The following is a 25,699-nucleotide window of genomic DNA, read 5'->3' on the forward strand; positions in this document are numbered from 1 at the left end:
CTTTTTGTTGCAATTACCATATATCCAAAGTGCCACAAAAAGGCGTACGCCTCCCCGTCTCCTCGAATCAGAAGCGATATCCCTATCATTCGTGTATTGGTTCGTGTATTGGTGTATCAAAACGGCAACCAATGAAACGCGGCCAAGTTTGACTGACAGATTCAGCTTCTTTTTTAGGCTCCTCCTAATGGCAAGACTCCCTTTTAATACACGGCACCGGCTATCACCATTCTGTGGCTCCCCGTGGTACCTGGTATTGATACCTGATATTATTTTCATCCTTCGTTTGCTGTCTGAATTTGAATGTTGCAACAGTTAACTTCAGGTTTTCAGGACGTCTGAATTGTTAAAAGCAACACAACCTCCGAATAAAACATCATTAAGTCGAGACACCTCAACTTGGTAGTGTCATTACATACACAACTTCTTACACTCGCTTCAGAGCCAAGGAGACAGAGAATCTCACTTTCCCAAACTTCCCGAGATTCCATTACACCTCTAAGATGGCACAAGAATCAAGCAGATGACCGAGGAACAAACCCCCATCGACATCGACAGCGTACACAAAAAACACAAGAGAGTTAAACCAGTAATAGCACTTTCGCTTCGAAGCAGTTTCTCGTAGCTAACACAAGATATCGTTATAGGGAGGGAAGCGCAGGAACAGATAGCATTGGTGCCTTCGCCTCTTATCTTATCTTGCCGAGATTGATGTAAGGCCAGGCATAGACCGCTTTTAAGGGTTAGCGTGGTCGCGGTGTTGGGAAGACGGGAGACGCTTGGGCTGTCACTGAACGTGCACACGACAGGAAATGAGATTTCGCCAATCGGAAGAAAGGAGAGAAGGTATAAAGAGAGATCATTTCGACGATGGGAAAGGAAGGACACACTCCTCGTAGGAAGTATGTGTCGGTGCAGTGACTTAGAGGGCGATGATAAGGTAGGAAGAATGAACGAACGAACGAACTTGCATGGTTTCTCTTTCGTTCAATGATGTACAAAGCAATCTTAGTACATCTTTTGTGAGTGAAGTGGATGTTTTACCTACTGAGTCTTGGGGCGAGGTTAAATACAAAAGTTAAAATAAAAAATAAAAAATATATTTTTTAGTCCATAGCAGTACTTTAGACACGGAAATACACTCAGTAACAAAAGTAACCTGGTGGAAAGTAACGGTTCTGAAGCTGAAGCACACAACAGATAAACACAACATAAGGTGCCTAATAACATTTAAGATATTCCAGTTCCAAATATCCCGCAGCTTTTTGGCTTTCTCGACGACTATCATGTTTCAAAAGAACATGTTACATTGACCGGCTTTTAAAACTGAGCTGCTGATGTCTGCATTTCGTCCGTATAAAGCAGGCAGATTGAAGGAACTTGGTCCCTTGTTCGTTAAATGATGTGCAAAGCATTCTTAGTACGTACATTGTTTGTGAGTAAAGCAGTTAAGACTTGTCTTCAGTAGTTTATGCGTCACCCAAGAGTGAAACGTTATCTGTTTACATAGAAGAGGAAACCACTGTCGCGAAAATTACTGCTATGTGAAGGAAGAAAACGTTGACTTAAGAACAAATAAATGAATAAAATAAGAGATTGGGACACCGGCGTTGACATCGACAGCTCGATATTTTGTTACTGTTTACGAAATAAAAGCATCAGCAGTTCAATTTTAAAAGCCCGTCGATGCAGGGGGTTCTTTTGAGATATGGCAGTCGCCGAGAAAGCCAGACAGCGCGGCGGGATACTTGGGACTGCTATATTTTAATTATTCACGTTCTTCGGCAGACCTTGAGGCTTGTGCTGTGTTTTTCTGTTGTGTGTTTCAATCCCAGAGCCATTACCATCTACAAGGTTCTTTTTGTTGCTGAGTGTATTTCCGCGTTGAAAGTGTCGCTATGGACTAAGAACAACAACAAAATTGTTTTTCATTTCATCTTTTGTATGGAATATATATTTGAAATGTTATTTTATTTTATGTTGTACTTTATTTAACCTCGCTCAAAGACTCAGTAGGCAAAATATAAATGCCATCAATGAACATTGCGCGCTTCCTCGAATTTTAGAGAAAAACACGTGAGACTTCATTGTTTCGGATTCTGGGCCAGTAGGTGACGTCATGGATAGTTCGAAGCCCCACTCCTAGCAACCTCCAACGCGTTGGAAGTCTGCCAGCCTTGCCAGCAATTGCGGTACCAGCGTCATCTGCGAACGAGTACAAAGGGTCGAGTCGTGGGTGGTAACCAAGGTCGGAGAAACGTCACCACGAACGTGCAAAAATTAATCAAATTTAGTTGTGCACACGCAGTTTCGATCAGAAAGCAAACAAAGAGAAACACTAAGAAGCAATTTCTGGTGCTCACTTATGCAAGAAAGTTACAGCATGCGTGGTCAGTACAAAAGAGAAGGGTAACGACGGTGCGATTTCCTTGAAGCAAAGACACGCACAGATAAAGCAGAAAGCGGAATCCCCAACCCCGCAGCAGGAAAACCCTTCCCGCCTTCGTATTTACCTCCATCAGTTCCACAAAGCCCATGATGGCCGGTCTGCCACCATTGGAAGCATGATAGCCAGCGAGTTCGGTCCGTTTGTGAAAGTCTTCCAGAGCGATAAGACCCGTGAAGGGGCAATTTGCGACCGCGGCTGACCGAAGCCTGTGGGTCGACTGGTGGAGCTGCGGTCACGTTGGAAGCGCCATTTTGCTTTTTCGCTTTCTTTTCTAAATATCCTCATTTGTGCAATGGTTTCGAGCAATCGACTTGATTTGTTTGGTCGGGATGCGGGGATTTTCAAGATTGCCCTCGCAGACGATGAGTTTTTCTTACGGGCATACCCACGCACACCGAAAGGGAAAGGAAGCGGGAGACAAGTCATTCCCAGCAGGGCATCGTTCCGAACGACGTAGGCTTAAGCGTTGGCGTCTGGCCTTTTGTGTACGTGATGATGGCGAACACGCGAGCAGGACTAAATAAGGGCATCTTGCTTTCACGAGACATCACGCTAATTCATAGGGTCGTCTGAGATGAGTCCTTGTTCAAAATATCGGAGGCTCCCGAACTGAGGCTTCTGGTTCGATCCACTTTCAACGTATGGCAATTTTCAACGATCAGATCAACAACAACTTGACTTTTAAGATGAGGAATGGGGAGTTTCATCGCAGGGGCCATATACTCAACCCGTCGTGATGTGGGGAATGAAATAATGAGCCTGTTAACAATAAGGATCGAAGTCCTATTGAGATGATGATCGAGTACCAGGATTCTTGGTATGTAGACATGCATACGATGAATCATGCCGTTCCTCAGTGACCTCACTAACTACTTGAAGACCATAGAAACGGAATGCAAGTAAGGTGGTGTAAGCTAGTTGTTAACAACATTTCCCTACCAAATTCTATTACACTTATATTGCCTATTACAAACGGGCGAGAATCGTCCGTTTGCGCCTGCCCATATGCATAATATTGATTCAGTTACTAACATCTACACTTCCGAGGGCTTTCACAACAACTACTAACATGTCAAGAAGTAAAACATAAAAAAAAAAGCTTTTCTGCGTGAATTTCACCCAATTTGAGACGACTTTTGCGTTGCTGGTTCTCCTTGTAATGTTTGTTTCAGATACTCACACACAAACGCCTTCTCAAACGCGTTTATAGGGCGTTGTTTCCTATAACACTTTTACCTTCTCGCTCCCCTTCGATTGGAAGCTCGGGTGAGGCTTGCCTACGACACCCCCGCACATGTACCGTAGCAAACTTTACCGTTCGATAGAGCTCTTCGCCTACCCGCCTCACCCAGTTCTTCAACCCTCCCTAATCAAATTTCATCTGGGCCTTCCAATACGCTGCCAACTACTAGGTACGATAATTTTGAAGTCTCGTCTAAAAAGACTCCCCCCATCCCTTCCCGTTCTTTGTGTGTAGGCAGTGGTGCTATGCGAGAGTCAGCTGGGACGCTGTGCGATGTCCACCTCGTAGCGCGTGTTCAGAAAACGCATTCTTCCCTCACACAATCAACATCAGAAATTGCAGTCGCTGTTTGAACACGACACCGTCCCCTCTTCCTAATTACGAAGAGGGTAGAAATATACCCGTGCGCGTGCTTGCCTATCGGCGAAATGGCAGATCATAACTGGTGTATCGAAGTTGGCGAGACAAGGCAGCGCGTGTCTTCGGATGTGAAGAAGGTTCGTGACGGCTATCGTTGCAGCGTCGCGTAATATCGAGTTGTTGTCACGACTTGGCTGAGTTGATATTTGGGCCGTTCGTACTTCGCTGACGTGAACGCTCGGCGCAGTCGTGCAGGGGGAAAGGGAAGCTACGTTTATGAAATATGGAATATGTGACTACAGGAGTTTTGCAGGATTGCCCAAGATAAAGTACGGCATTTCGACCGCTCCGTATAAAACATCGCAGGAACGGCACACGTCGAAGCTTTCGTCGACAATGTATGGAGTGCTTAAAGATCGTGTAAATAATTGTACCTTCCATATTTCTTTTAGTAAATAATAAAAAAAATTAAAAAACGATTTTTCCTATGAGTTATCGATACTCTGTAACGTCATTTTCTTTAGCTGTCGTGGCATCGGTAGCGAACAAGTAGGGGGAGTTGGTACGTATTCATCATGGATGTATGCAGCATACTCATAGGGACGAAGACAGTATTGTTAGAACGTTAAGAAGACAGTACGCCTGCGGACTCTCAATTGGTGACATTTTATGGTAAAAAATATATGTATACACTTCGTAAAATGATAAGCACAAGCAGCACGTGACAACTATAAAGCAACGCAAACAGGTATTTAGCGAGGAGAAATTCATCGTGGGGGTTAGAGCAACTTATCATGTGACCAACAACACAACACGTGGGTGAAAAGAAATCATCGTGGTTACACACGAAGATAATTTTTTTTAACTCCGACAGAGCTACCGACGGAGAACTAATGCATTTATCAGCCACCGCGTCAATGTGGAATGCCTCAATGATCTCTCGCACCGATTGTTGACCATGTCTTGCAAAAACAGATGTTTTTTTTTTTTTTTCGAACAGAGGCGGACATGAATCACAATCACTAAAGTGGGTGGCCAGGTTACCAGAAGGAGTCCTACCCTAGACACCTGGTCATCCACTTTAGGGATTGCGGTTCATAGACTATTCACGAAATAAATATCGTAACAAAATGTATGCTGCTACGAAACGGATATACTATAGCAATGGGACTGATTTCCACCATCTTCAATCAGGCACAGTCTCATGCCCGCACCGGCTAGTGCGTGCCTGCCCCCCCCCCCCCATTCTGTCAAACCTAACCTAACCAAGAAACGCTTACCTGACCTAACCCCAAGGCTTATACCTCTCGCAAGATCACATGTCCGAAGCGGTTAGGCTTAGCGTGGTAGTGTTCCTCCTGCTGCAGAAGTGCTTCAGATGGTGCTATTGAAATTCATGTAAAAAAGGTTCTAGATCACATAATTTTGTAATTCTTATATCTTAGGCTCGGTACATGGCATTCATTCACTTCCACGCATTATTTCACTTTTAAAAGCACTCACCATTTTTAAAAGCCATCAGTGCCACTGCTATAGTACAGCCATAGTTTTTTATTCCGCTTTAGCATCGCGAAGCAAATGTGTCTATGTGTTCAGACGTGGACAGATGGGGACATGACAGCAGCAACGTGTTCGGAACAGCTAGGTGGGTTAGTACGCGTCTAGGGCTGACTTCGGGGGGAGTATATCGACATGTGTTTGAAACGGCTTCCAGGAAACCCTTGGAAAACTTGGGGTCTGCACGGCCGGTGGAAGGAGTCTAACCCACCACACCACCCACCCATATTGCCTTATTGCTACCACGGAGTGCTGGTATAGCTGGTAAGCTGGCACAGATAGTTTGATATTTGGTTGCACGTGTATGTATGACGCACATGGAGGTAGAATTTATTAGCAGCCCAGCAACACCGCAGTAGATACATTAAAGGGGCAGTCTAGAGGCACTCAACTTTGTTTATGTTTTTGGACCGTATGGAATGTTAGGCATCCGAAAGCAGTTTTCCCCACAATTAGTACAACCGTAGCGAAATTGGGACGCCTGCAATAGCCCTCGGAATCTCCCGTGCGCGAAACACCCTCCTTCGCCTTCACGATAGACACGGGATGAGCGCCGCCACGGGCGTCACTATGTGACGTGAGTGGTAGGGACGTTCCTCATTGGACCTGGGATCACATGATCGACGTGAGCAACACAGCGCAGGCCGGAGCGTCTGCTACCGCTTCGGAGACGATAGGCGTTCTCAACGACACGACCTCGATTTTTTGGGACCGCTGATACCACGGGAAGAACGAGTGGTGCAGCACGAATCTAACTGTGTGATGTACAGCGATACCCCAGTGCTTCCCGACAGCGTGCAGCCTGGCTGACCGATTGCACCGCACAGTTGGTTCAATGGCAAACAGGTGGAACCAGAATAGCACCGTCATTGCTTGCTTTCTGCTACTGACTTTTATTTGCAGCGAGTGCGTCCTGTGCATTTTCCTGGTGTGGTACTGGTACTGTGTACTGTGCTGTCGCACCTGGAAGGTTTTCAGCGATGCCATCGGGACTTTGCAATTGGTAGGGACGTGCGTGGACATGTGTGCACGTGATGTAGTTGCATCGCCGTGCCGACCGAAGAGGGAATATCTGCTGCTGTTCTATCGTTGAAGTACGACAGAAACGCTCGGCGGCGATTGATAATCGGATATCACTCTTGTGATCGTAATCTTATGTTGTCGGGTTGCACATTGTTTTGTTTTTCAGAAAACGTGATATAAATCATGTAATGAACAGCAGCCAACAAGAAACAGCTCGCAATGTTCGTAGCTGACGGTTTTTTCTACCAAGGGATGATGGGGCTCTCTACCACAAACGTCACAGTAGAGCGGGTGTGGTCTGCAGTTGGAGCGCTCCAACCTGTCGCCGGGGCAGCGATTTTGAAAATTAATTGCGCCGCGGTGAAACAACTTTGGACAGAAATATTTTGTAGGAATGCATTTCACATACTACTTTACAAGATGACAGCAATTTTGTGCCATGTTGGATTCCGCTTTAATGTTACTTTAAAGCATTCCATCGCATTGTCCGGCATGCCGGGAACCCATGTATTGTCGAAAGTGAAGTCAATGACGCTGTAAAAAAATGAACACTGAAAAGTTTGTGTTTTCACGGTTCGTTATAGTATTTAACGCTTGACGCGGTATAATTTCGCTGTGATATACGGGCACTTAGGTTAAACTGATTAGTCGTGCGAGTTCGTGTTAAAGACTCCGGAACAGCCCCTACTCCTGTGGACTTTCCTCGCCGAACCACAACAAATCCGATAACCTGAGAGATTTTCAGGGAATACTGCTCCTTTGCATAGAGTTCTCTTCAGTAGGTCAACGTACCTGTTTGCAACGATATAGCTGTGTAGGGGACACACACACACAGATACATTGGATGGTGATGGGTTGGGCGATTCACCGCCGCTGAGGCGGTGTAGGGGACAATGACAACAGTGGGGTGCATTATTGCTTGGCGTAAGACGAATATCAATACATCTGAGAAAATATAAACAAGTATCTTATACAGTCGTGTTTGTTGAAATACGTCTTTTACGCACAGATGTGCTAGCTAGATGAATTTTTATTATTATTAGGCTGTTGTCATCCAACGCCAGCATGCCATATGTGCCATATAGCGGTCTTCAACTGAAGACCTGTCGAACCACTGCTTATAAATCAAGCAAGCAGTTTAAGATCAGGAAACCCAAACACTGTGAGGCATGAAAGAAATAAGGAGTCTTATATTCAACACTTAGTGAATACCCTCATAGGATCTCTTCATACCTTCATATTGAATACCTTCATACCTCAGTGAATAGTGAACGCTTCAAGTCTTACGCAGAGTGACACACTACAACACCTTCACTTGACGTGATGTTGTTGAGTATTCGCTTGCTATGTGTTATTATAAATGAGCATGTTAGAGATCTAGAACGAAAGATGAGCCAGAGGAACACGATCATGTCTTGAAAGTAAATGAAACACACAACGTAACACACGCATTGTCGAGTAAGCTTCACTCAACCGTGGTCCACGAAAACGGCTACGGAAACTGCTTAACACAATTTCGGCGTCCATGGAAATCACGTTCTTTGTTGGACACAACCGTTCACTGTCACAGCACGCGCAAAAGAACATGCCTTATCCAGATTCTCTATTCACATTTTTACGTAATGGCGAGTGAAAAGGAAAAAGGAAGGCCGTCCCGTTTTATCTCGTTGAAGTGGTGCACTGAAAGCGGAGGCGAGAATCTTGGGAAACTCTCTTATGCGGTTAACCTCTCAGCGGCGCCCAAAAGAAATTATTCCGAGTTGCCTAAAAGCCCGTTTTGTCACAATCACTTTAGTATCCGATTTATACCGTCCTCTTCGGAAGTGCCAAACGGCCCTCTTAATGGCAAAATAAATGCTTACCTCTGCCGAGAAAGAAAATGGATTCGGTTGAGCAAGACCGCTAACCGCTCGATCCAGAGGAATTGAAGAGTATATGTGGCATGATAAAAGCGATAAAATACCCCAGTGCAGTATCCTATGGGCTACAAAACAGCCCGGTTTTTATCCCTTTTAACTTATGTGGCATACCAGGATGACCAATGATATCGGCGCTTATAAGGGAGCAATCAGCAGAACAAGGGGAGGCTACGCTATTTCCATCCAAACTATGGTGGTGTCATCATACAGTGGGAGCGATAAAATAAACTAGAAACAATGGCGTATCGACTGACAGAGTGAAATAAAGTTACTGCAATGCAATCACACTGGCAAGAACTCAAGTATGTATGTATAATTTTCGCTATTCAAACGCGAGCTACGCTATTTTATCGTAGATGCGAGCATAGACACTTGAATAGAAGTGTTAAAATAAGACTAATACTGTCAACAAACGGCAGATGTGAAAGCACCCACAGGACACATGGTTATATACATTGTAGCTTCTTTTTCGGTGGGACTGCGTTACAAGAATACCTTCCAGTCCCTGTATATCATTTGCAAGCATGTAAAACTGAATGCCGAAAAATAAAATTGAAGTTGAAGTTGAATATGTCCTACTGTCAACGATAAGAACGTTATTGACCGTTCAGCCTACTGATAAGCGATGCAGCAGTGATGCGCCGTGCTAAGTGAAACCGTCAGGTACCTTTTGGACATAGCACGTGCACTCATATGAAATGCGCAGATGTAGAGGTCGACACCTCCATTTTGGATCTGATCGGTCATATTTTTAACATTCACGTTATGACACACGTCCACGGTATTAATATTCCGTTGTACGTTCCTCCAGCTTTTGTCAGGGGTACAAAGCTGCATATCAACAAAAAGCAATCTCTCTCACAAAAAGCCATCACCACTAGCGGAGAGACCCAGCTGGCATTGGGAGAGAATGCACACGTGACTCCTCAGGACGTATGGCGTCTCCTTTGAAGTATTGTACACGGCAGCGAAACAAAGTTAAAAGAATACCGCTGCTCTCCACTCAAAAGTAGCACAACACTAGCACTGCTACGAATTCCTAAACGTAAAGCGGTACAGCTGCGAAACGAAAGCAATGCAGATGTTTTCATGTTTTTTTTTTGTTGTTGTTCTGTTTTTTTTTTTTTTTTTCGCTACCAAACCGTCAGGGTTCAATGTACCCTGTGATGGTGTGCTATTTAGAGTGCTTCAATTAGCCTACATGGAGCACAGAATGGACCACAACCTGTAGCCGAACTAATTGGTGTCGTTTGCGACCTCCACATCATGGGCACTTACGTCGTCCTGAACAAGGCAATAATCTTTCCACACTGTTGTTCTGGGAGAACAGTTTTGTGTTCAAAATACCCGCAACTCCCAACCTCAAGCTTTTTCGGACACAAAGTGTCACCACACTGACTTTTCGTTTTTCCTTGGGGGTGGGGTGGGGGTGACTATATATATCTCATAGTCTCTAAAATATTCACACTTTGATTAAAGGACTGATATCGTATGTCTTTATTCCTCTTTTTAGCATGCACTTACCAACAAGGATGAAAACAAATTGAATTGAATTGAACTGTGGGTATACGTGAGACATTACTATTTCTGTCACGTAGAATTTGATAAACGTCGAGGCTGGGCAACACAAGCCAACTGACGCCCCCACGCTATAGACAACTGCTTGCAATCGCAAAATAAGGCAAAGTGCACTGCCTCCACGCTTACATGCCGCATGTGAAAGAATAATTACATGTCAGCTAACATTATTTAGCCTCGAAAGGAATACTTCACCCACATCCGTTTCACGCTGCGCTAAAAAAATAAAAAATAAAAACTTTTTATGAAATTATCTTGGGATCATACCGAGCTTCCAAGCGTTGGGGGTATCTGTCTATATCTATATATCTGTCTATGGACACATGTTTATGGGTATATGCATAATACATTGGCAGCTGAGCGGCATTGGGCAATCTAAGAAATTCCAGGACGGGTGGTGCAAGAAACCAAGGAGGGTGTGCACGCCGCCACTTGGGGTGGGGTGGATCTCTTGCCACAACCTCTCAAGAGCTGGTAAATGGCCGGCCACTGCGGTAATACTTGCGTGACTTGCGGTGCGGTTGCCGAATTATTTTTCTGCAGTAATTAATTGAGACTGATAATACAGGTTCTCATAGAATCCGACATCCCCATCCAACGGAATCTATCAACAACATTAAGGTCGCAAGCACTGACATTGCAAGGAGAGTACGAACCACCTTCCCGGGAGTGAATTCAACTGAAACGAGACTGCTCGCGCCATCTAGCCACACTACCTAACACCACGCGTCTTGCTCAGCGCCCACGCTAAGGCGCAACAATACAAGAGTGAGCTGTCAGATCGGTCGTCGAATAGTAATATCGCTACTTCACCCAAAAGTAGCTTGATACTGGCGTCGCTGCAAACCCGATAAAGTAGAGCGATAGTGGGCTAAATAAAAGAAAACTCCACACTTCGCAGTTGTTTCCGCGATGCTGTACACCGTCCCCGGCGTCGTCAGTGGTCTATTCAGAATCAATACAGGGGTGACACAAACTCGGCATTGTTTTATCTACCCTCCAAGCGGGTGCTTTTTGCAAAACTGCCATCTTGTCCTGGTCGCACGTCATAGAAAACGTCATTTTGAGGTCATGCGACTTTGTTTACATGTCGTTTTACCGCGTACAGACATATTTCCGTCGCCATAACGCCAAGAGATGAACGTATTTTGCCTGCGTAAACTATGCAGTGGTTCTTCCGCAACATGGTAGACCATTCCTCCTCAGTTTAAGTACATCGCATCGGCTCAGTGAATCTTAACGCGCGGTCGTCATCACATCCTTGGAAGTCGTCAACAGTACCAGGCATTATGTGCAAAACTGCACGTTTTACTGCGAAGTTATCGGATAAAAATAATTACCGTGATCCAAAGACATCCAAAACGTCGCGCAGAAATAACAACCGCACTGTTTACAAACGATCTGGCCGCCGATCACGGGCGCCGCCATCTTTAAGGTCACGTGTGCCTTGACGTTTGCTGTGACGTGCGACCAGGACCTGTCTAGGATGCATTGTGTTCGCTCAGCACACTTTCGTCTACAAAGCAATGCATTTGATGCCGCCCCTGTGAGAACCAACCTGCTTGGCGATATCTCCGCCTCTCCTTCACACCTTTGTGTACAGAGGAGGTGGGGGGGGGGGGGAGTACCCCCAGAATATTTTACAACACTCGCTGTTCTTGAGATTCTTGAAGAACTATACACAAAAACGCGATTCAAGGAACGGGCGCCGCCATTAGTGCTGCCACCACGTGGTGATCACAGGAACTGAGCACGTGTGGACAGCCGTTTGCCCAGTTACTTCATTTTCCCGCGTGTGTTTTCGTTCATTTTCGTGTCCGTTCGTGTTCATTTCGTGCCCTTTCATTTTCCCCCACTCGGGAACCAGCATAGAAAAGATAACGCATCGGCCAGAACTCCTCACGTGAACAAGTGTGCATATCGCACGCGGAAGCAAGGAATCTTCTTTTTCCTTGATCTTTCGAAAGTTGATACGCTAGTCAGATGTTTACCGGATGACTAGTTATATGGAATGTTACGTTATCGTCAGTCATACTCATTAAAGACGGCGGCCATCAGTATTCATCCCAGTGGGAAGATAGATTTTGGCAGTCCAGCCCTATTGTGTCGTCGCTGGGAACGAGGCTAAAGAGCGCACGGAGACAGGTGGTCATCATTCGGGCAACATGTTACCTAAGTGCCTTACGACCTCACGAGTGTTTTCTCCACTGTGCCCAATATATTGGGACAATTTCATTAAGTTAAAGCATACAAAATAATTCGATCAAAACAAATACAATGTTCAAGATGCCCAGCCACGCTTCGAGTATAAAGTAAAAGTATAAAATACAGTATTTTATACACTACCAGCGACCGCAAATAGTTGTCACCGTCACAGGCGGAGTTTTCAATCCGGCGGAATGTGGCCGGAGCACAACGTCACCCCCTTTTACAGAGGTCGTTCAGGGTGTCGGAGAGTCCGTGTTCGTGACGTTGTGCGGCAAATTTGTACATGATTTTCATGTTCACTCGCGTGGAACATTTCTTAGCACATCCCTCAAAATGTTCATTTTGAGTGTCCGCTGGGTAGACTTCTCAGAGGGGGACTGCCACCCCCATGGGAAAGTTCGGGGCGGGGGGGAACAAGCCCCAACGCAGTCAGCGAATGTGGTCACCGTGATCAAAATCAAACTGCACTACTCACCAACATCAGAGTCACCAATCCTGAGGTCGACCATGACTACGGCTGTTGAACGCTTTGATGTACCAGTTCACGTTGTGGTCATTAGAACCGGGTTTAATATCTGCGACGGCACTACGGTACCTGTCAATTTTGTCACAACAGCACAGTGAATCCACTGACTGTACCACAAAACACATCACCAGACTCATCACAGAACACATAACCAGACTCAAACTGAAACAGCGCGAAAATGACGCGAAGTTCCTGGAAAATCACGAGTTTCTGTTGCATTTGCGGTCCCTTCTCCTGCGCCGCCGATCAGACGCGTAGGTTGTGCATCCTTGCGCTGAGAATGCGTTCCTATCAGGCAAAACCACGAGAGATAATGAAGTGAAGTCACGTGCTGCGTGACAACCACGATGGATAAAGACAAGAACAGTCCCTGCCCAAGCAGCAAAATGTACTGAATGTCGAGTGCAATAGGGCTGGACGGGTAGGTGGAAGGCTTTGAACAGACTGATGATACTAAAGAACATTGATAAGACACATACCGTCCACCCATATTGCACTCGACTTTCAGTACAGTGCTGCTTGGGCGCGGTCCTAATCTTTTATCAGATAACAAAAGAGAATTTCTCGGATGCAACAACGTCGACAAGATAGTGTCTGCATGAGACGGCATCCAAACTGAGCGCATGAAACTGTTCATACTTGAAGCCTGAGTTTGGGCAAACAAACCGACACACGAGACTCAACTATATCATACTTGAAGCCTGAGTCCGTGCAAGCAAAACACAAACACAGACCGGGAACAAACGCACACACGAGACTCAACTACATCTACTTGAAGCCTGAGGCTGGCCAAACACACACACACACACATACACACACCAGGAACAAACGCGCACACGAGACTCAGCTACATCTACTTGAAGCCTGAGTCTGGGCAAATAACACACGAAAACAACCGCACACATGAACCTCAACTACATCATACTTGAAGCCTGAGTCTGGGCAAACAAACACACACACACACGAGGAACAACAACACACACGAGACTCAAACCATCATAGCTTGCTTATATGCCATCCTATCTGCATGAAACTGTCATTTTCTGTTTGCTCGAAATAGATTCAAACGTGATCCTGTTTATCCGAAAATTTAATTTTCGTAGGAAGCATTCAAAAGAGAGCCCAAGACTGAAAAAATCACCACTGAAAAAGTCAAAAATTCAAGTTCTGAAAAATTCTTCCAAATACGTACGCCTTCGCGTAGGTATTCATAGGTCATGATGTAAAAGCCTGAGGCTGGGCACACCGAGGGACGACACGACCACACGACTCAAATGAGTCGTTTGAGTTTGAATTTGATTTCAGAAAAAAGGGGAGATATTGAATTCGTCACCTGACGAATTCTGCTACTCCCACAAAGATCCCCTAAATGAAAGGAAAAAGAAAAATGAAAAGATAAAAATAGAAAAACATCGCCCCTCCCGGTCACCGAACTGTACGTGCACATGCGTAGCTATATCCCCTAGAAGTGAAATGAATTGCGAGAAGCTAACAGGAACGGGGAATTCGACGACACATGCCTAGAGTGCGGTCCTAAAATACAAATTCCATATGACTGTGCACTATGAAGTTGACAAGCGCTGATAGTGCCGCATCTCTCTTCTTGGGTTCCCATACACCCAGCAAACCTTGACTATATCGAAGGTTCTATTGTCCAAGCGGTCTAGAGCAGATTTCAATGGAGCTCTTTGGGATGCATGTCTTGTGCAGTACATAATCATGTGTTCCGCGTTTTCCACAGATGCACACACTGGACAGTTTGCTGAACTAGCTCTGGCGACATTATGAAGAAACTGTTGATCATACGGAACGTTGAGTCGTGTGTTCGTGTCGTCCCTCTGTGTGCCCAGACTCAGGCTTTTACATTCTGGAGTTCTTCCACCAGCTGGCCTGCATATACGCCATCTTGTCAGTATTCATATGTCTTCTAGTACGTGATGGATAGGGTGGTGGTTCTGGCGCACTGCTCGAAGCTCTCTTTGTGTTTTGCGCGGGCGCTGAGCCACCGACGCCATCCCTGACGCACGCAAAGACGAATGCGTACGATGCACTTAAATTCCCTAATATCGTAACCGAATTTTACAAAGGAAACACTTTTTCTTCGCTACCAATATGAAACATAATGGAATAGCCACTGTGCACTGGACCATAACTAAATACGGTAGCACTGACCAATAATGATTGACGTTACGTCGCGGGACAACTAAGTTATGAAAGAATGGTGCATCTGGTACCTTCTCTGGTGTTTATTCAGTTTTGTCCCGCACACACACACACATAAATGGGACGATGATGTGGTGGGTCATTCTCCGCCGTTGTGGCGGTACACTGCCCCATTGCGCTTGTGGAAGGGATGAGAAAGTGATGATGATGGAAAGGTGTCCTATTAGACTTCGCCCATTAATCCAGTGCTTGAGAGGAACTCAGCAACAGCTCGTAGGCCTTGCATCAGATGTGAGGGGTCCGACCATGGCCCAAGAATTTTGGCTAAGTCGAACTTGCGTTGATCGACGCGTTGGAGAGCAGTTTCCATGAGGGCGCGCTCGCGCTCGTATACTGTCCGCAGACCAGGAGGACGTGATGGAGGTCACCGCGCACACCACATGTGGAACAGAGGCTGGACGCCCCGACACCGAGGAGGTATTTGAAAGCCGGTGTAAAAGCCATATTAAGTCTCATGCGGTGGAATACTGTGGATAAAGGAACGCTGTATTTTGTCACGCACTGTTGTACCCGTTACCGAAATATGGTATCGCGATACCGATACTCGTTACTTGAGTAAAAAGTATCGAAATACCGATATCGATACTTCTTTTTTAAAGTAACGGAGTACCGCTACCTTTTCTAAAAAAAGTAACTCGATACTTTGCCCGATACTTTTGTTTGAAATACGAAGATCATGCAACATAGAAATCACGCTTACGTGAGCATCCCATGTGTATAGCAAATTGGAAGAAGGCTGTTTTGCAGTAAGGAAACAACAGCTTGTTTATTATGTAGCTCGGGCAGTTTGCTTGCAAGGTCTTCTGCCATCCTTGTAGGCCGTGGTCTCTCCGACAGCTGGCCGATGCCAGTTTGACAATTACGTTAGTGTCAGGCCCACACATACCGTGGAGTCCAATGACAAAGGAAACCTATCCAAAGTTAACAATACCACAGTATATGTGAGCGTGACTCAGTGCGCCACGGCAGCTTACCAGTGGAATCCAGAGGAGCACACTGTAAAAACTTGACCTCTGTTCGTTGATCTCAACTCTTTTGTTGAACACAGCGTGGTTATTCCCTCTAGTTTCTAAGAAAAACAGTGAACAGTATTTGGTATAATTCAAAATTCCGGTTGCGGAGCACGTAGGCGTGTCCGCAGGCTTCTTATCAAGGACTAGGCGGACCATTGACAATGAATAAGAGTGAGAAATGTGATCGGTGAAGAAAGGGTGGGGCACTAAAAATTATCGGTATCGGTAACGATACAGAGATCGCGTTACCGTAAATTTGTAACGCAAATACCTTTCCCATAGTGATTTAAAAACGTATCGCGATACGTCCGATAACGAAAAAGTATCGATTACTGTAACGGCGATACGTACAACACTGGACTTTTGTGTGTTCAGCGTTTGGCGTAATTCAGTATCACGGTGTGACTAGAGATTCATAGACTCGACTTATAGACGACCCGTACCTCTACGTCATTGATTACGTAACGCCACCGCGCAAAGCATGCTGGTGCGCACTATCAGCTTTATCACTCTATCAGCCGACGCGCTTTTTCCGCTTCTCGCCCACCACAGCAAAATATAACCTCGAACCGGTCTTCTCGTTACGTCACATGTTTGTAAACAGAGAGTCGTCTATACGTCCAAACCAGTGGACGGCCATCGACCTTTCATGTATAAACGATCGGAAAGTAAAGTATACTGTTTTGTCATGGACGCTACCATATTGAAAGCGCAGCTCCGTCTAGCCGGTGGAGCACGTTGAAAGCTGCTTACCGCACAAGCACACCACAAGAAAAAAAGGAAAGCACACGGGCCGTGTGCTTCCTTCCTCGTGTCGCTTTCCTCCTCTCTGGCTTGTGCTAGCTGCAAAAGCGCTGTGTGTGATGCTGGCTGGAAAATGTCTGGAAAGCGCATTTGCTGCTGTTACAGACGAAGATGCTTATCGCAGATGCTGTTCTTCTACAGCATCTTGCCCTGCGAAGTTGATGCGCTTCGTGGTCTAATGTCGCATGGCACATGCTGATGATCACTGATGCCCACAGCTATGATACTATGCAGCTATAGGCCCTATGCTGCTTTTTCTAGTACGGGCTCATCAGTTAACATAATTGATCATTATACCATTCTGACAGTGTCATATCACAGTTTAATCAAACAAATTTGTACATACTCGGCAAATGTGCCAGAGTACAGGTGAGTTGCACATTGCAAACGAAGAAAAAGGCGAGACATGTTATTAAAGGGTCTGAGAAAGTCTCGTGTTCGGTCCGTTTTAGCTCGTTGCTAACCGTGAATGTGCTAACCACAACTGGAGCGAGGTGAAGAACCAGACGGAAGCGTTCTTCCAGGCGTCGGGGGGCCAGCAGACATACCTGGACCACTATGGTACCCATACCTCTCATCGTTGCCAGGAGAGCCGGACCCATTGGAGTTGGGGTAGTTCGGAGGATTTTGAGCGCCTCCGGTTGTGGGAAAACTTCCCCCACTATTATAGTAACCAGATGGTCCCGTTCCACCAGGCTTTCCGCAGCTTCCGGGCGAAGTCCTCAAGCCAGGCGGGACACCTCCTGGTACAGAAGACCTACCAGACATCTCCGGGGCCGGAACAGCGCCAGCATGAGGTGGAGTGGGCATACGACCACCGGTTGGTGGCGAAAAGGGTGGAACACCAACAGGACATGCTGGAGGAACGCGTGAACCACCAACAGGACTTCCGCCTACTGGCGAACCGTTCGGAACGCCAACAGGACTTCCGCCTACTGGCGAACCGTTTGGAACGCCAACAGGACTTCCGCCTACAGGTGGCCCGTGTGGGTCGCTAACAGGACTTCCGCCAACAGGTGGACCGTGTGGGACGCCAACGGGACTTCCGCCAACAGGTGGACCGTGTGGGACGCCAACGGGACGTCCGCCTGCAGGTAGCCCGTGTGGGTCGCAAACAGGACTTCCACCAACAGGTGGACCGTGTGGGACGCCAACGGGACTTCCGCCTACAGGTGGCCCGTGTGGATCGCCAACAGGACTTCCGCCTACAGATGGACCGTGTGGAACGCCAACAGGACATCCGCTTGCAGGTGGACCGTATGGAAAGCCAACAGGACTTCCGCCTACAGGTGGACCGTGTGGAACGCCAACAGAACTTCCGCCTACAGGTGAACCGTGTGGAACACCAACAGGACTTCCGCCTACAGGATATTCTCCTACTAGCGGACCTGGTGTAAAACCATCAGGACTTCTGTCCATTGGCGGACCGGGTGGAACGCCAACAGGTCTTCTGTAAGAAGGTTCCCTTACATTACCAGGCATACCAGTATGACGACGCGGAACTTGCTGTTGGGGTACAGCGCGTACAGGAGTCCCAGGTGGGTACGGGTAGCTAGCGGGTCCACGATCATTGGTCATTGACCCTGATGTGCAGGACCTTTTCACTTCGCCAGGTGTCGCAGCGTTCACAGGTGATGAGGTACCAGGATTGAAGAACAGCGAAAATAAGCCTATAGAGGAGGAAGTAACACATCACATCACATGACAAGTATACAAAAAGTCAATAATAGTGGAAATGAAGCCAACTGTAGCGATGAAACACTATATGTTACGCTTACAGCATGTCATCCGAAAGAATACATTCATTTATGTTGCAAGTATACGAAGACTGCTTCAACCAGGAACACAACTCTCTGACAGGCAAAGAGTCCAAGACTCCGAGGCCGTGATCACCGATAATGCAGAAGGTTCCTTGAGGGTATACCGCTGGTGGTGTGCTCATCTGGTACATTATGCGATCGACTGTAGGCAGGACACGCACTGTATCACCGCATTGTCAACGCATAGTAATAGCTAGTTTTAGCGTAGCGTAAGGGCTGAGCTTTGCGCGCGCAAGCAAATAGCGGGTCACAATGCGCACGCGCCAAACGCTGTCCTCTTTACGCATTTGCGTGCGCATACGATTTTGAATTGTCAACACGCTTGTGCGCAACGTACAAGTCGCGTTGTTTTTTACCAGATGGCGCAGTCGCGTTTCGTGGAACACAACGCTATAGATTCTAAACCTCGCACTCTCACTGGTGATATCAGGTTGCGGACCAGAGCCTCTTTACGTGCAGCGTACTCAAGCTGATCCAACCAAGTGCTGAAACTTTCTAACGTGTCAACATGGCAATGTACAGGTCTAAGAGCTCAACTGAAACCGGAAGCAATTGGAGAACAAAGCTTACAGTGGTATATCCTAGAACAGTGCTGTTTGTACGATTACCTATATTGTCCTGCCGTTTTGTGCTGCGAATGCTCACAGCTAAGCTAAAGTCTACATCCCAAAACCGCTGATACGTAAAGGAGACGATTCCTGAACCAGATAACGCAATGCAAATGCGAACAGTATGCACGAACTTATCGTGTAAATCTGCTCCCAGTTATTATTGAACGAAGGTATCAGAAGTGCATCACACAGGCTCTGACTGACAGAGTAGTTAGGCGCACTATTTCTTCCGCAAATAGCAGCAGTCTGAACATCAGGCGCATTCACACTGTCTCACCTGCGGCGATCTGCACACCGAAGATCCACCTCATGTTTCCTTGTCCTCCCTCCAAGTGGCGATATGAACGACCGCTGCACTAAATGCAGCGTTATCCTTTCGGAATGTTATGCGCAAGTTGGTGCAGCAACGCACATATAAGTTGCAGTATCACTTCCGGGTGGCCTTGTTAGCTTTGTACTTAGGGAGCTGCTAGGTCTGAAACAAGGGGAAAAAAAAAATAAGTAGGTCTCTCACTGCGAGCCCGGAGACGGACGTGCTTAACCAGGGCCCCCATGTGGCAGCGCACCACTGCTTATCGCATCGAATCCCGGGAACGGGGATGCAACCTGCCAACATAATGTCATTGCACTGCGAAATCCCGACCTAGTTTTCGTTGTTGTGTGGAATTCGCCTGGCATGATGCTCCACGTTTCGGAAAAACGGGGGCAGTTCAACGACCCTAAAGCTAGCATGCAACACTTGAACGATGCTAGAGCACGTATAACCCAGCGTGAGGGTAGTGTTCTGCTGTCACCACAGCCATCGTAACAGCAGTATGATTTTGCCTCGTATAGCGTCCACAAAGACTCTACCATTACTAGCGCTGCTAGCCACACGTGAACGTGTACCGGTTTCGGCGAGCGACTGCTCGCCAGAGCAATTTGCGCTCCGACATAGTCGTCGTGTTCTGTCCTTTATAGTACACGCACCAGAGCCTAAACGGGGTATATTGGTGTGTTGGTATATTCCAAATTATGCAGTAACTTCACCAAGAGATATCCCCCTGCATTAAACTTTTGAACTTGAAGTCATTGGTGGAAAACCCGCACTCTTTCCCTTTATTTCCTAATTCTTGTCTTTTTATTTATTTAGTTATTTCTTTCTTTTTTTTTCTGCGGAATAGCAAGCCGACGTCCCGTTTGGCTGACCTTTCCCCCATTTTTTCTTTGTTCTAATCAATATATTCCCCCCCTGCAGGGGAGGGGAGTTATACTTGGCTATGATTGAACAATGCGCGTCGAGTTACCTTGCTTCTACAAAGCATCCATGGTGCACTAAATAGATTACTATATGAATGCTAATAATGGGTTTTGTCTGTATAATGACAATCCTTACAATAATTAATGTAGTCCTGGAACGATTTCAGTTAAGACATCCGTGTTCGACACGATTCTGCTTGTCCTTTCTTACTTTGGAGGATATGGAAGAATGTCCTTCCATGATATGTGGCGCATTATGAGCCTTGTGAGAGCAATACCGAATTCCACTGCTCGTTGTGGTGCAAAATACCTTACACTGGCATGAGCGTCCATGTTAAACTGGTCGCTTTAGTGCAACCTGTGCCGCGTTTCATTGGCCGTTCCGTTCGCTCTTCGCTCGTTTCTACACTGTACCAAAATGACCAGCAGAGTTCGTCTAAGAACTCTCTTCGAACCCACCGCCGTGGGTATACGTTGGGTTATGTGAACACTCTTGGCTTAGGCCGCGTTGCCTTCTCTAATTTTGAGTCATCTGTTTAGTCTTCAGACGACGTGGCCTTCCTTTTTTGGAGAAGTGGCACACGTTGGTCTTGGTGGTGGTGTTTGTATAGTGGCGACTTGTCACTATTGTCCTCACTCATGTGGGCAACGTCACGACTAGGGTTGTCAATCGGGATATCCCGAATCCCGAAATCTCGGGATCCCGGCCAATTTTTGACGTCCCGAATTCCCGGGATTCCTTCCGGAAAATCCCGGGATTTCGTGAGGGCAAATATGACAGGAAAATCAAACAGCCGCGGGCCATCAGGCATAGACTCACTGCTTATCATATATCATTGTCATAGCAAAAATAAATAAATCAATAAAATGTAACCATTTCGCCGTCACTATTTTACCAATGTAATTACACTGCGAATTTTTGAGTGCTTTCCTTCGGGGAAAGGTAGAATTGACAAAGCGCACATGTACTGCGATATAGCCACTTGAGGTGAATGGACTTGGAAGTAGAGTCCTGCACGGCACGCGGAACCTGCGGGGTAGCGGGTCCGGTGCGGTCGATGCATTCTACTAAAACACTATTAGAAAGTACACCGAGTTGCTCAATATTTTACGCGTCTGTACTGCAATCGCTCGAAGTATGACGTAAAACGTCGCTTACAAGGGCGGAACAAACGCTCACACCGTTTGGGTGCAACAGCGCCCGTGTGTTCTTCTTTGTCCATGTCACGCTTCGTATCATCCTGCCTCGAGTCACAAACCAACACGCTCCTTTTTGCCCCCAGCGCTGATGTCGTACAAGAAGCCATGCGCACAGACACATCTGGTCGTCAGGCTTAGATCAGGGCGTAGTCTTAGTTTACTGCGCGTTCATTGCGCAGTACCGCGTTCATCGCGCTGCAGGTAGCGGGTCGGGTGCGAGTGAGCTTTTTGAAAAAATATGCGGGCTGCGGGCGGATGCTGGTCTCAGTTTGTAACGGGACTCGGGTTGCGTGTCGGGTGCGGATTTGAACCTGCGGGCACGGTTCAGATGCGGGTCAGATAATCCCGAATCACGAAATCCCGTCCCGGGATCCCGGGATTGACAGCAAAAAATCTCGAAATCCCGGGACAGCAAAAATGGCTCGGGATTGATAACCCTAGCCACGACTAAGACGGGATGTGATCAGACAGGATGGACGAAGGTTAAAAGTTGCTGAGTTGATGCGTCGACGTCACGATTGGCAGATGGCTCTTTGTGCAACGAGCAGGGGTCAGTGAACGCAAAACCAGAGTGTGTACGCAAAGCCCGCCTCCTGCAGAAAGCAGACTAGACAGTGTGTTTCCAAGATCTTTCGACGATAGAGCATAGGGGATGGAGGCCATTTTCTAAGGCGCCATATCCCCTGTGGCCGATGTATTTTCCCGGACCTTATTGTGTGAACAATTTATCTGAATATGTATGTGTTTGGGTTTGTTGACAGCGTCTGCAATTCACGTTGTCCAGGGAGCCAATCTTGTATAAGCTCAGTGAGTTCTGATCTTGTTCGCGGTCCGTATGTGTGCCTTGAATGGTCAGGGAAGTCCTTTCATAGGAGCCTCTAGCAGACGGTTTTGCAGGATTTCCCGGCTTTCAAGCAGTTGTGAAGAAGAAATTGATTGAGGCTGCCTCCCGTGGATGGCGTCCTTGGGCTCCAGCTGAGGTGTCCTGCCGATGCTACAGGTTCTCACGATCATTTTAATCCATTAGTCATATAATGTCATATATCACATATATCACAGTGTCATATAATGTTTTATGACTACCAATTGTCATTGTGACATTCCACGACTACTTACAGGATATGTGCTAGGGATCGACTTTAGGGGATTCTTGGTATCCAGTGTTGTAACAAAATTCAACATAGGGAATGATGTCTGCTCACTTCTCTCCTCCCGCTGTTGCCAGCGTCATCATCTGCTTGATGGTCTTGTTGGCGCGTTCACAAAGTCCATTAGCAGCCGGATGATAAGCTGTGGTCGGGTTGTGCTTAATCCCTCGGCCCCAGAGGAACGATTCAGTTGACCATGCCATCATCTGGGTTCTACAATAAGCGATTATCATCGCCGGGCTGCCGTGCTTGAGGACCAGACTTCTTTCAATAAAGTTCTGAATGGTAACTGCGTCGGTGTTTCTGACCGGCTTGGCTTCGGCGAATTTGGTCAAGTAGTCTGTGGCAACGCTGAAAAACTTGTATCGGCGTGACTACTGGAATGGACCGATGACGTCCAATGGAACTCAGCATGCACCGGTATCGGCTGCAGTAGTCCAGAAGAGAACGTCGACTGCTTGTACCTCTTGCAGAAATCGCAATGACGGACAAACTTCTTGATGCCTTTGAAGACCTTGGGCCAATAATACTTTGTGCGGATGGCCTCGTATGTTCTTCTGATTCCCATGTGCGCGCCGCACCTCCCTCCGTGGGACTCGTGAAGTACGTGTATCGAAGTGCCGTGTAGTGTATCGAAGTACGATCTCATCGATCAGCAAAGTGGTATTCGGAAGCAGAAACGTAGAGCGCTCAAAAAGTTCGTGTCCCATGAAAGCGTGCTTTATAGAGTTGCCCAGGGTCCTGTTCACCAACGGATTTTGGTATGCCTGCCGCAAGTTCTGATCGATCACGTACTTCACGAGTTCCACGGAAGGAGGTGCGGCGCGCACATGGGAATCAGAAGAACGTACGAGGCCATCCGCACATCCGCACAAAGTATTGTTGGCCCAAGGTCTTCAAAGACATCAAGAAGTTTGTCCGTCATTGCGATTTGTGCCAGAGGTACAAGCAGTCGACGTTCTCTTCTGGACTACTGCAGCCGATACCGGTGCATGCCCAGTTCCATACCGTGGGCTTGGACGTCATCGGTCCATTCCGGTCGTCACGCCGTTACAAGTTTGTCATCGTTGCCACAGATTACTTGACCAAATTCGCCGAAGCCAAGCCGGTCAGAAACACCATTCAAAACTTTATTGAAAGACGTCTGGTCCTCAAGCACGGCTGCCGAGCGGTGATAATCGCTGATCGTGAAACCCAGATGATGGCACGGTCAACTGAATCGCTCCTCCGAGGCCGAGGGATCAAGCCCAACCCGACCACAGCTTATCGCCTTGCTGCTAATGGACTTTGTGAACGCGCCAACAAGACCATCAAGCAGATGATGACGCTGGTAACAGCGGGGGGAGAGAAGTTGGCAGACATCTTCCGCCATGTTACATTTTGTTACAACACCAAGCACTACCAAACACAGAACCAAGAGTCCACCAAACAGTCTCCGTTCTTTCTTGTGTACGGGCGCAATCGGGTGCTGCCCCTCGACGTTGTATTTAACCGTGTAGCCTGTCGTATTGCCTTAGGAGGCGTTCGGTAGCGCGAAGGCGATGGGGCATTGATCCCGCTTCTCCATAGACAAGCACGCTTGTTGACTGTTGAGGGAAACCCAGTGAGTTCCTCAGGCCCATTCGATGGGCTGCTTTCAGCTGTGTTTGCCTTGTTTGTGGTGGCAACGTGTACGACAACGAGTACATAATATGGGACAGCCCAAGTGAGTTGTGTAGTCAGGTTAGTGCTCTGTATCAGCACCCTCAATCAATGCCGCGGAGGCTCCGCTCTTACACTGTAACGCCAGAGCCGTTGTAATATGGAATTCATTTACACGTGTTGCTTGGATTATATTGGATAGCGCATGGATTGATTTCGTTGACCACTGGATTAACTTGGGTAGCGCTTGGATTAAATTGAGTGACCAGTGTATTAAAATAAGCGGGAAAACCTGCGATTGGTCCGCGTTGGAGCTTGGAGCTGATACCCACATGGTAGGGGACCAATTGCAGGGGCACATGATATTGTCATACAAAATATTATTACATGTGAGTTTCGTAACCTTCGGGAATGCGCTGTGCGATTCTGTGAGGGTGACGGCGTTTGTTATCCTCTTGTCCTGTACCGCTGCAGCCGTATGTAGAATTACCAGGAGCACAGGTAGAGCATACCGGAAATCGTGATGATTTGTAACAGCAGGCCAGGTTTAACGACGGTATGTAATTGACGCAAGTAGTGTTTCCTGCATGCACATCAACCGAACCGCCTGTGAAAGCCAGTGTGTGAGCGCTGTAAACCTCATAGATTAAGTAACCTGCAGCTGCTTTGTCTTCCAGTTTGCTGCCATTGCTTTCTCAGTACTGAGATGTAGCTGCTCTGTCGGCTGTTCTATGTGCTTTCGCGGCGGCTAGGCCAAGCTAGGATGAGGGGGGGGGGGGGGGGGTTGACGTGGGGATTCGAGCGGTCTGCCTGTTTCGGTTGGCCTTCATATTGCAATTTTCGGCAACAACAATTTCGATGATGAATGGGGTGGCATATCTTAATTTTGTGTTACCTCCTACTCGTCTGCTGTAAAGAGCGTCTGATTTCGCGTCTCCGCTTTCCCACCGCTGAAATGTCGTGTCTCCGCACGCATGCGTCGGTCTGAGGGAGCAGATGATATGTACTCCATCGGAAGCCAATACACCCGTACTTCCGCGCAGAGGCTGGCGTCGTCGCGCAAATTGAGCAATGAGCAATGCGCACTTGACATATTTTTGTGGTCAGCGATGTAGCCAGATAGCCTCGAGCACGCAC

The 25,699-nt window shown here is 47.0% G+C and overlaps 1 protein-coding gene across 1 annotated transcript; it reads left to right on the plus strand.

Annotated features, from left to right (window-relative positions):
- Positions 1–23,684: 23,684 nt before the first annotated feature.
- Positions 23,685–24,452, plus strand: LOC135400547 (uncharacterized). The gene has a single exon (XM_064632384.1). It carries the CDS (start codon positions 23,685–23,687, stop codon positions 24,450–24,452), a length of 768 nt encoding a protein of 255 aa, XP_064488454.1.
- Positions 24,453–25,699: the final 1,247 nt, after the last annotated feature.

This window comes from Ornithodoros turicata, chromosome 7 (assembly GCF_037126465.1).
Source record: "Ornithodoros turicata isolate Travis chromosome 7, ASM3712646v1, whole genome shotgun sequence".
Classification (NCBI taxonomy): Eukaryota; Metazoa; Arthropoda; class Arachnida; order Ixodida; family Argasidae; genus Ornithodoros; species Ornithodoros turicata.

What these genes read in the sequence shown, in the direction of transcription:
- LOC135400547 (XM_064632384.1), top strand. Translation starts at nt 23,685, where the DNA reads ATGCCTGCCGCAAGTTCTGATCGATCACGTACTTCACGAGTTCCACGG.